This window comes from Pieris napi, chromosome 10 (genome assembly GCF_905475465.1).
Source record: "Pieris napi chromosome 10, ilPieNapi1.2, whole genome shotgun sequence".
NCBI lineage: Eukaryota > Metazoa > Arthropoda > Insecta > Lepidoptera > Pieridae > Pieris > Pieris napi.
In genome coordinates, this window is record NC_062243.1 from 9156885 (window position 1) to 9169592 (window position 12708).

The 12708-nt window shown below is 33.7% G+C and overlaps 2 protein-coding genes across 2 annotated transcripts in view; one reads left to right on the top strand and one right to left on the bottom strand.

Annotated features, from left to right (window-relative positions):
- The first annotated feature begins 362 nt into the window (after positions 1 to 362).
- LOC125052928 lies at positions 363 to 1549 on the top strand. Its single transcript, XM_047654012.1, has 2 exons — positions 363 to 970; positions 1273 to 1549. Exon 1 carries the CDS (start codon positions 421 to 423, stop codon positions 928 to 930), a length of 510 nt encoding a protein of 169 aa, XP_047509968.1. The 5' UTR covers positions 363 to 420; the 3' UTR covers positions 931 to 970; positions 1273 to 1549.
- Positions 1542 to 12708, bottom strand: part of LOC125052927 — a 28449-nt gene continuing 17282 nt past the window's right edge. Inside the window, exons 2-3 of the mRNA XM_047654011.1 lie at positions 3093 to 7508; positions 1542 to 2997 (exon numbers count right to left, since the gene is read on the bottom strand). Coding sequence (XP_047509967.1) covers positions 2170 to 2997; positions 3093 to 7508 — 5244 coding nt within the window. The 3' untranslated portion in view covers positions 1542 to 2169. The remainder of the gene's footprint in view (positions 2998 to 3092; positions 7509 to 12708) is intronic.

Here is a 12708-nt window from a genome sequence, read left to right on the forward strand (position 1 = left end):
ATCTATTTAAAGTTTTACGAACTACTCCGATGTAAACCATAAACATTATGTACATAGTTTTATTTACAAACAATAGATGTCTCTCAAGTTAGATATAGCGACTGGTTACTTGATATTTTTGTTATAATTGACATTACATTGGCATTACTTTATTTTCCTAAATTATCAAAATTATATATAAATCCATTCTTCGTAGATGAAAATATTACATAAATTTTGGCAATGTGGCGTGATCAAAATTTCTGATATTTGATTAACCTATCTCTTAAGATATTGACATTGACATAATAGTTTGAGTAGTGTTTATTGACAATTGACATTTTGGTTTTTTTCTGCATTTCGTAGTTTTTGTAAACTGTAATGACAGTAATGTAAACAAACAAACGAATCCGGAATCCCTAAGATAAAACTATTATTACCATGGATGTGGAAGCTAAAATAAAAGAAGACATGAAAGCCCTTGGCTGCACTAGTGAACAAAAAATCTCTCTAGCACTTTATTTATACGTAACTTTAGTGGATGATCGACTTATGTACGATACCGAATATTGTTACAATACAGACATAGATACGCTTTACATTGTTGCGAGGCCAAATAAATTGCATAAAGTGAATATATATGTACCAATTCCATCAAATTTTGACCTATCATTTGATTACATAGGTAAGCTACAAGAAAACTTATGTACCGTGGAGACAGGCCCTTCTATAAACCTTGCTATCTTTGAAGAGGACTTTACCATGAATATTTACACATTTACAAAAAATTTGGAACCTCGTCAAAGCGACGAAAAAGCAACACAGTTGAAATTGAAAGAGGAGCGACGCACCTTTATTAATGGCGAATTAAAGAAACACAAAGAAAGTATTTTAAATGATGCGCTTAATGGTGGCTTTGTTGATGATGATGATTGTGAAATTGTAGGCTGAATTCTTACATCTCAAGATTAGACATTTGAAAATATTAATGGTAATTTTAGTTTTCATACTGCAATAATATTTCTACATTTGTAATCATTACTTTTTTGGCTTTCTAAAATCTTTTTACTAAGACTTACCATTCATAGACTTACCATCAGTAGTTTTTTATGTCCAGTGTTGTATGACATATTCTGTAGGTTCTATGCAAGCATTGTCTTCCATATTATTTCTTTAGTTACATTTGGGATACTTGGTGTGGATATATTCTGTACTTATGTATTTGTTAGATCTTAGGTTAAACTCAAATATCTTTATTCATGTAGGTAAACAAGTACACTTATGAATTTTCAGAAAGAAGTTAAATTAATTGTAAATTTACATTTACTACCAGTTCACAAGTCAAGGGCGTAGAGCAGGTAAGTAGAACTGGCAAGAAACTGTCTGCCACTCATTTTACTGTTGGAACTGGTTAGAGTGAAAAATTACAATTTCAATAAGTATATTTAAAGGTACAGTTTCATATATTATTATTGATTATTTTTAATTATAAAAATGATAATTTTATTGCTTTTCACTTTAAAAGCTGTACAGGACTACTATCTTAGTATGAAATGAAAATATTAATTTATTAATGTTTTATTACAAATACACATTCACAGAAATCAACTACTGTATTTATTTAACAGATATTCCTTTGGGTGGGGTACAGACACTGTGTCTGAAATACCCTAATAAGAAATAATTAATAGTTTAAATAATAAATAGGGTATCATAAACTTATACTAAAATTGATTACAAATCAGTCAAAAATATAATACAAAAATATAAAATCTTAGAGTAGTTAATAATATTATTTACATAGCAATAGTGAATGCCACTAACCTTCAAAATGTTATGTCTAAATGATGATTTAGATTTACATCGTAACATTGTGCTTATGTATTGAATTTTATAAAATGTAAATTACCAAAAAAGTGTAATACTTCACCTAATATTTGTCCTACAACTTTAAATTACTAAGAAATAATAATTATTTTCACTTTCAATTAAGCACCAAAAATAAAGTACAAGTATGGTATATGTATAGAAGTATGAAAGCACATATTTTATTTTAAACCATTTATAAGGCATCAAAATGAAATCAAGTAAAGAGTAATCACTATTTACAAGATTTCATTAAAGTATAGTCTATAGAAGTGTCTTTTCACAATTTTACTAGTGTTACACTATGTTTGAACTTACACCACTTTATAACAGGTCTTTCTTTGTCTTTATACATTTGCCCCTAAAACAGATTTCCGTTTCGTGGGAGACTTCTGTTGACATTGATGTACTAATGATATTTGAAGGATTCATGAAGCTTGATATCGATGAATTTTCCATTTCAATTGAAGTTTCTGTAGTATTTCTCTGAATTTCAGTAGCTGATGTTTCTGTCATTTTTTCTGCAGTTATTTCGTCGGGTATATAGGTCTCAGTTGTGCCTTTTGTTGCTTCTGTTTCTGGATCAGGACTTTTAGTTATTACTTCCTCTATTTCTCTTTTTCTTTGCACTTCATCATCAGAAGTCATGCCAAATAGGTATTCCATGAAACTAAAACCATCAGATCTATCTATTGTGGGCTGAGTAGCTTCAGTGTAAAGTGATGCATCTTCAAAGGTAGGGTCTGGTGAACCGGTACCCCAATCCATATCACCAGGATTAACACTACTAGCACTGGTTTCCTTTGATGTAGTTGATTCTGTTGTAATTTGTATTAATTTTTCAGCGTGTGCTTTAAGTTGGTGAGTTGCATTAATTCTGGGTATATCAATATCAGGTGACACATCGTAAATATCTTCTTCGTTTTCAAAGAAATCTTTTATGAACTGATAACTGGGTTTGTATGTTGTTACCTTGATTTTCTTCTTTGTATTTTCACCGGATTTATCCAATGTTTTGGATATGCTCTGACCAAGCGTGTTGACTGTATTTGGGTAATATTGTGATTCAGCTACTTCAAACGACTCTGTTAAAGGGCGTACTTTGACTTTTTTCCAGAATCCGCGACGACGGTTTGAAGGATTCGATTCCAACTGAAATATAAAAACAAAAGCTTTTATAGTATCTATTCTAAGTAGGTATTTATTATTATTTTAAGTTAATAATATTTTTTTCTAATTGAATTTACCTCAAAATTTTCCTGAGTCTGTTCTTCTGTTGTTGTTGTTTGATACGCTGTTGTTGTCGTTTCTTCTTGGACGGGAGTAGTTGATTTCAAAGAATAATTTACGCCTGATGAAATGATTTTTTCAGGAGGTATTTCTCCGATTTCACCTCCTTTGTGTTTCATAACCTTGTTCGTATATTCATCTTCATCCTGTTCTTCCAAGCTTTTCATTACTTCTTCTAACATCGTTTCGAATGTAGACGATGGGTCACTGGCTTCAGTTTTGGATACTTTACTTTGTTCAACATATGCTTCCAAAGTTGGCGGAATATCTGCGATTTTTTTGTTTACTCTGTTATTTTTGTTAGTCGCAGGTGTTACAGATATCAAAATATCCTCATATTCGTTTCTTGCAGTTATTATATCTAATTCGTCTTCTACATGCTTTGTTTCTGGTTTTGTATCATCTTCGAGTTCATTAGGATTATAAGGCTTAAAGGAATCTTTTGAAATTTTAGGTGACCATTTATCAGATTCTGGCGAAGCGTATTTGGGCCTGTTAATTGAGTAATTTGATTCTTGGTCTTCAGTAATTGCTACCTCTTGCTCAGGCTTCTTATTAAACCGCTCAGATAGTTTAGTTCGATGATTATAACGGTTGTAAAGAGGACCTGTGGACGTTGATGTAGCTGAAATTTCTGTTTGTACTTCAGGCTTATCTGTTGGCTTGTCTGTTGGCCGTCGACCCCGGAATCTGTTTTTTACTTCATAGGGTCTTCTAGATGCAGGTTCCGTAGAAGTCGTAGTGTAGACTGGTCGCCTCCGTCTAAATTGACCACGTTTATTACCAGCTTCTGTTGTTTGAGATTGCAGTGTAGCTTCTGTAGAGAGCTCTGGTTTATACACAGGATGTTTGTGGTTATCATATTCTGGGCGAGAATGCACGGGTTTAGTTTTTAGGTCTGCTTCAATTTCTTCAATTCGCATTGTTGTTCGTCGTCTGTCAAAAGCTGGTCTGTACGTAATGGGTTGCTGCGTTGGTTTTCTTCTCTCAGTTTTTATTCTAGATGATTCTGTAGACGATACTTGATGATATTGTCTTACTAAACTAGGTCGCACTCTTACTCTATTATATGATGGTGTAGTTTCAACTACTTTTTCTTCAGTTTGTACTAAACTGAGCTTTGTAGCTTCAACGTCTTGAAATGTGGCGGTCTCTTCTTGCTCTGTTGAATACTCATTGTTAGCGGAGTAGTTGGGTATGTTTTGTTCAGTCACTGGACTGACTGGACTTGTAGCATAAACTTGATCTGTTTGCTGTAGTTTGTAATCTTCTGAAGGTTGTTCTTTAACTTCTTCATAGCCGTAAGCAGATGGTGCGACACTACTACGCGCTTGGTAAACAAAGTCCTCATTTTCATTTATCTGATCGACATGAACAAACGGACTTTCCAATTCTACAGAAGATTCTTTCGGTGTATCAGTCTCTTTTGTTAGTTCAGGAGTTGCAGGGTCGCGCTCTGTAATAGATAGTTTATCATTAGTGTAGGCGTTTTCTGTGTCATATGTTTTAAAGTCATCAACGGAATTGGTTATTTGTTGTTTGGCCGTTGGTTCAGTAATAGCCTCAATGTCAACAGTGCTTGTCCGTTCCATAAGAGTCACAGGATAATTTTGGTGAAGGATGTCCCGTTGATAAGCTAAATCATCTTTTTGTTTAGAGTGTTTTTCAGAGTTATCGTCGCCTGCTGTTGGCCTATAATGAATTCGACCCCTAGTTCTTGTGACTTTTGATGTACCCTCTGTCGTATCAGACTCATCCTTAATGGCTTTTTCAGTAGATATTCTGTTGGGCTCGTATCTAGACTTTGTTTGTGCTGGTCTTCTTTCTCTGTAAGGTCTTCTAGTGACTGTAGGCCGCGTAGTGTAATCATTAGAATCTTGTCTCGCAGTTGTGTACCGAGGACGTCCCCTAGTTCTTAATGGAGTCCTTCTAGTGGTTGTAGTCGTTGTGGTTGTCGTAGAACTTGATTCCGTTTGTTGAATATTTTCATTACTATAATTTGTATCGTAAAGGCCGTATTGTGAAGTCTGTATTTTAGCTGATTCGTAAACTTCAGGCGTAGATTCAGAAGTATAATCACTTATAGTCGGAGCTTGTTTATTGACATCTTCTGCTTCTTTTGATTCAACGCTTTCTTTATATATCTGTGCCGCGTTATTATTTTCAACCACTTCTTCATTTTTGTAGAAGGAATCTTTTGGTTTTTGTACGTTACGCTCTGTTGGTGTAATAAGTTCATTTTGAATGTTCGTTGTATACTCTTTTGTGTTGTAAATAGGACGTCTCGAGTGTATTTCAGATTCATAATGGATTTCAGGCGAATAGTTTTTAATATAGTTCTGAGAATATTTGCCTTTAGAACTTTGGGTCTGAACAACGTTCCTTTCAGTTGACGGAATTGTTGCAGATTCTGTTGCGGGTGGAGAAGTTGCTCCAGGAGTTACTTTTGGTTCTTTGTACTCTTCAAAAAAGTTTTGATAATCGACAGGCGTGTTGAAGTGGAAAGCATGATTTATGGAATATGGATTATGTGTTTCCAGCAGTTGGCTTGGATACGTTGAGGAAGATTTAGTTGTTGTGGAGACAGTGGTCCTGGGGGTTGTAGTCGTTTCTACATGAGGTGGAATATTGTAGGCTTGGGCTGGTTGTGGGAATTGTTGGTGTACTTCGCTGGGAAAATTTACATATTGGTTAGAATTGTACTGGTCTCTATAATTTCCTAAGAAGTATGCTTCGGGTTTTACCGAACTTTGCACATTTTGTGAAGGTTCCTTTGGGGTAGGTTGTGGTGCTAAAGTACTTACTGTTTGCTGTTCAATTGAGTAGTAGTTTTGGTTATTAACCGGGGGTGTAATTGGTTTTGGAGCAACGGTGCTGTAATAGCTAATTTGAGGTTTTTGTGTGCCTGTGTTTTGTGTTTGATACTGCTGGTAGACTTGTGGTTGTTGGCGGACGTATGGAACGTTGTAGGAGTCTGGAAAAGTTTGTGGAGAAGGCGCTTTTGGTGAGTCTCTTATTTGTGAGTTGATTACTACAGATCCAACATGAGGTGATGGGAATGGAATTTTTGCAAAACCTTGCGGGGTGCTGTAGCTTAATGGGGCTACAAAAAATGGAAGTTGGCGTAATTTTTTATCAATATTTTCTATGTTTGATAAATACGGTAAATCAAATTTTACAAAGTTTTCTGGTGGAGTTAAGTTTGATGGTCCTATAAATACTTTTGGCGCATTTAAAGGGTTGACTGAATCTAAAACTGGTACTGTATCGGCACTTTTGAGCGAAAGTAATACATCTCCCACTTTAACACTATCTTGTTTGTTTTCTGGGGATAAGAATATAGCAAGCGGTGGTTGATGTGGCTTTAGTTTTTTCGGCTGAGGCGTTGTAGATGAAACGGTTGGGAAAGGAGAAGTTAGTGTTGAAAATTTAGAACTTTCACGTTCGAATCCTATTAGTTGTCTGTTAAAATCATTCAAAGCCTCTTGAGAGTTGTAAGATTCCAAAGGTTTCTGCAACGGCCTTTGAAATTCGGCTGCGAGATTTTGTCGTAGTGGAGGCACTCGTGGGTTTTGATTGTAAAAATCTGTGTTGACAGCTTGAGCAGATGTCAGTGGACTCCTGAAATTAAATTGTCCTCTATTCAAAGACTCCACTGGAACATACAGTAACTGAACTTCTTCTCTTTCAGACTTTGGTTTGCTTTGTACTGTAGATTCTTTCAGCTTTTCAAAGCTTTCAAATTTCACTTTCTGTAAAGTAGGAGCTTTCTTTTTCATACCAATTTCACTATTGTTTTCTACTCTATACCCATCAACAAACTTGGGCGATTCAAGCTTAGGTTTTGCTGGTAAACCTAAGAAAGGTTTCGCTTGTGGTTGAATTGGCTTTGCAAAATTATCAAATTTAACAGGAGATATAACTGGCGGTCTTGCTTTAATTTGTGGAATACCATCAAAATTAAAGTTGGGAGAGACAAATCCTTGACTGAAAGGAAAGTTCGGTTGTGTAAGTCCGAATTTCAGGCCTTGTCCAAATCCTTGGTCGCTGAGATAGTTTTGAGGGGCGGATGGAACTGCTTGAAGATACAGTTGTCTGTTTGGCTGGGAATTAAAGAGGGGGCGTGGCGGGAATTCCTCTTGGCCAAAACCGTTTGATCTAGCAAACCCCGGGAAGGGTTCTGATAGGATTCTTGGTTCTGCAATTGCTTGACGTCTAATTTGCTGTGGTTCTTGGTCCACCGGGCCTGGTAGAGGAACCCAATCACTAATATCAGCTGTGTATGAGCTCAACTGTCGTGACCATCTTGATTTTTCTTTACCCTCTGAAAACAGGGCCAGGAGTAATATGCATCCCAGCACTTTGTGCGCCATCTGGAAATGATAAAACTTGAATTAATTCACCTCATCATTGTAGTTTTTATTCATTATTGTTTAAAACAATGGGAGCTAGTACTATCATCGAACTAATTCCACAGTCGTGATCTTGTTTTGATCTACATTTGGCTTTTTTTTTCATTTAAAACAATAGTTACAAAAATGTATCGACAGGCCTTCATTGTTATGACAAAGATTACGTGAAGATTCACATGTTGTGCAATATTAATTATTCATGTAACCCGAATTGCCCATACTTGATCAGAATTAATGGCATTTGAATGTACAATTAAACGTATTATGTTGAAACTAATGGCGATAGGTTGAAGTGTTTATCCTTGTTAACTTCGTGACAAATGTTTGAGTGATACCTGAATTTACTACAAGGACTAACGTAAGTAGTAAGTGTATACTTACTCACTGATGCTACGTTAAATAATGCTCTAAAATCTAAATTACTAAATTAATTTTCATCACAACTAAGATCTTATCGTAAATATGTAATATAGACCAGTCAGTCAAGACAATTAATTCATAATAATTCCAAAAGTTTTCAAATTTTGATGTAAGGTCGGGAGTGGTATTAAAACAAACTATAAAATTTTGCAACCTGCTCTGCGGTCCGGAACATTGTTAAAAATAAGTTTTGGTCGTGAAAAAAATTCCAAAAGTTCTGCAAACTTGGGGAAGTTTTCGATATAATATTTCATATCACGTATAAAATTTGCAACCAACCTAAGTGTACGGAACATTTTTTGTTATTAAAAATTAATGTTTTTCTTTATTAAACTGAAGGAAAACGTTCCAAAAGTTCTGCAAATTTGACAGATATATCGAAAATAAAATAAATAACAAAAAATGTTCCGTACACTTAGGTTGGTTGCAAATTTTATACGTGATATGAAATATTATATCGAAAACTTCCCCAAGTTTGCAGAACTTTTGGAATTTTTTTCACGACCATACAGCAAAAATTAATTTAATTGCAATTTTAACAATGTTCCGGACTGTGGACAAGGTTGCAAAATGAGATTTATTGTCGTCCCAATGTACCATTCACTTGACCGAAGTTTGAAAACTTTTGGAATTATTATCAAATTTTCGATTTCGAATGTCTATAATGACTGGCCTAATAAACAAACGTCTGGAAGTGGATTTCAAATCATAGTAAATTAATATAGTAACTACTTAATATCATCCGTCACGCGTGAATAGTAATTTAGCAATCCCATATTATGAAGTAACTACTGTGCTAAGCGATTATCCATATTCGCTTATCCGCCAAAGCGAAAGTGCGTAATGGAGAGAAAACGCCAGGGAAACCTCAGGTTTCCCTATTTACTTTTCATTTTCTTGATGTTTTGTTTGCATCAATGACAGACAATTTCCATCGTTAATTTGTTTAGCACTTTTCAACACGTAACAATTATTGCCTCGCCGCGACCGAGGTCTTTAGTTTAAAATTGAATCTTCCAAGGAACTTTGCGAGTCACTTAAAATCTTATGCGATTTAAGTAGACAAGCAATATTTCGCTTACGAAGAGCCAAGAAAATTACCATGGCACTTTTCTCGTGTGTGGTATGCGGATACGTTGGAATTTTCAGTTCCATTCAGATGGTTGCGTGTACACTCACTGGACTATGAAGATATCAACTTATAGCTGCGACTCATTGTAAATGAATAACTCAGATTATTAAATAACATACATGAACTACATGTAATGCACTTAAATATATAAATTATTTATGTTTGTCTTTTCATCTACAGAAAATATTATTCAAAATCAAAAAGGGTAGACGGTAGGATAGCTGAGGCGTTTAACTTACTAAAACTAGGTAAATAGTTAACTTATTACGTAAGTACATAATCATATTTTAACTAAGAGCAGTATTAGCCTTGTGGTTAAACTTGGGATATCGGGAAAAAAGTTTCGACCTCGGTTATACACTACTAGTACGGCAACAGAAAACTTCGAGGAAACAGCCTATCATAGAGTGAAAAATCAAAGATTTGTGTCAGGGACAGAAGGCCATAGAGAAAATTGTGTAAATTTTTTATATTACCCTTACATAAGCAACTCTAGATGTACGTACAAAATACGTATTCTGAATATATTGAAGTTCGATATTACCTTGAAATATCGAACTTCATAAATAGGTATATGATACCTTAGCTAATGATAATAATTATAGTAAATATATTAGTCACACTGTACACATAGCATGTGATTCACAGGTGCGTTATATGAAGGTCTAACATAATTTAATAAAAGTTTATTTAAATTATTCGTTTACAAAAACTGGTAAATTACCAAATTAGTAAACTTTACTACTACGTTTACTAAAATATAGGTATATTAACGTTTGCATAGTCCTAATTTAGACTTAATTATTACAGTGGTTACATACTTTACCCTTTAGATGATAGGAAACACCAATTTTAGATATATTTTAATACTTTAGTTTAATTATTCAATCAATGTCAACCTGGGAGAATTTAGGTTAAAAAGCAAGGTTTGATTCTAAACACAGGAAATAACTATAAATGTTGATTTAATTTGGGATTATACCTAAATTAAATTTTTTGACGGTCTCATAAAAATTGAAGGCAAGCATCAATCTGCCGTGGTTCAATAACGCTTATTAGTTACTCATAACATAAAGGTCTTGGGTTCGATTGGATAAAACAATATCTATTTCACACCCAATCATTAATAAAGTATATTTGGAGTATCAGTATTATACGAACTATCAACTCTAGATGTGATAAGGGCTATTAGACAAGATTTTAAAAATCATTTCATGAAACTATACAGTTATTAGCTTTATTTATTAATCATATTAACCTGCCAAAACGCTTTACTTTGCAAGATCTCGTCGTTCAAATCCATATTATGACGTACCATATAAACACACGTAAATAATAATTAATAATAATTAGACATCGGATTATATGCACTATCAAAATGCCAAAATATGCATGCAAATATGCACTAAAAAAGGGCGAAATATGCATAAAATATGCACGATAAAAATGCAATTAGAATAAATAAAACTAATAATTTATTACATAGAATTAATTAATAAACTTATTTATTATAATTCTTGTGACAGTAAACAATAATATATTTTTCCAAGTTTTCTTGAGCAAACTTGTGACGTTTGTCACTTAATATTAATTTATAGGCTGAAAATGAAATTTGGCGCCATTTCTGCAGAGACCTCTTCAAGCAGACTTTGTCCGGTGACGTTGATAAACGCGTCAATTTTCTTTATCCCTTCAAAACCGGGGTTTTTATACAAAACTGCATTTAATTTGCCACGAACTTTTTGCGATAGTGAACTCGGAAGGGCGTTACTCTGTTCAATAATTTTTTCTATTGTTTCCAAGGCATAGAGGAAAGTTTTTTGTTTCTAATTTCTCAATCGCATCGGGTATATTACTGAAATGTGTTGAGATAATAGCAATATTTGCCAAACACGTATACCTAACTATTTAAATAAGCACTATCAATGAAAAAGTACCAAAATATGCAATAATGCTGTAAAAATAGAATTATATGCATTTACATATGCAAACATGCAAATGCATATAATCCGATGTCTAAATTAATAATTTAATAGTGCGTTAATTGTCATTTCGACATATTTTTTTAAGCATGCTACGCCATCGTCGATTCGACTAGGCTGACGTATTTTTAATATTGTTTTTTTTCGATAAATTAATTATTATTTTCATATAACGCTTTAAGCCATATTTATACAGATTACTCTCAATAACACATTCATACTGTCAAATAGCCCATTGCATGTTATACCTAATACCCGCCAGTATATGGTTTTCTATACTGTTCTAAATCCCTAAAATCCACTTGTTCTCTGAAGCAGTGACCAAAGACTGTAATAACGCAGATGTAATGAGCGCCGACCGACATATGCGTTGACGCGTGTTTGCCCGGATTTCACAAATATACATTAAAATGTTCGAAGTTTCTAAATATTTTGACAATACAGTTAACGTACCGTATGTGGTAGGTAATCTATATATATAAAAAGAAAATGGTGTTCGTTTGAGGCTCTTTCACGCTTAAACCACTGATCGTATCGACATGAAACTACCACCATTCGATGCGAAATTTTTCCTAGATGGATTTTAATTCCAACGTTCCTTCATTTTTTTATTTCTGTTTTACTTTTATGAAAATTTTTCCCGCTAATAAAAACAAAAGAGGCTTCCTAGAACCGCAAAACGTCAACATCTGTTAAAAACTCGATTTTCGAAATATTTCAATTTTCTTAGCGGGAAGTTAAAAAGAAGAATAATAAAAATATGAAAAAAAATAAAATAATGAAACATAATTTTTTTTTTAATTCGTCCAGCAAAGCGGGCGCGAAACGGCTAGTATTAAATATAAAACCAACCTGTTTCGTGGTCATTTGTTTTTCTAATGGGCAAGTAGGTGATACGTCTTCTGTGCTTGAGGTGATAGACTTTACACATACTTTTTTATTACGTAGTTCTTATTTATTTATTACGTATGTATGTAATAACGAACAGCAGATTTTTCGGTGTAAAGATTGTTTAGTCTCTACAGAATTTCTATATAAAATATATATATATATTTCTGAAAGGCTACGTAATTTTAGGCGATAACGTTTTCATTATTAAGTTGTCCTACCACGTAATACCGTGGGTATTACGTGGTAGGACAACTTCACATCAACAGCGCTAGAGAAAATAACTATGTTTATATTAGCATCCTTAGGTAGATTAAGGTTTAATAACGCTTTCGGTTTAAATTCTGAATCATTGAGTAAGGGGCCTGAATATTGTTTGTATCTTCTGTTTATCACCGGTGTCGTGTTGGTGCATTGTCTACAGGAAATGTAGTATCGGGCTACTGTCAATTGTTTATCATTCGCTTATTTTGAAACATAAAACTTTGCTTAGACCATTTGTTGGGAGCATTTTAATTGGTTTTTATAAATATTATTTATCATTGCTGTGCTGTACTTAGCGAGATTAATACTTTACGTTTGGACCATTGAATGGATGTATATTAATTAAGATATCCACTAGTTAATTTTTATATACATAATTATTTTGAGATTAAAACAGTTGTAAATTATTTTAAATCGAATTGTCCACGTTCACACGTCGAGTCAGTAACTATGATAAATATACTTATATCAATGT

Excerpts from the sequence above, each read along its gene's own strand:
- LOC125052928 (XM_047654012.1), top strand. The coding sequence starts at position 421 with ATGGATGTGGAAGCTAAAATAAAAGAAGACATGAAAGCCCTTGGCTGC.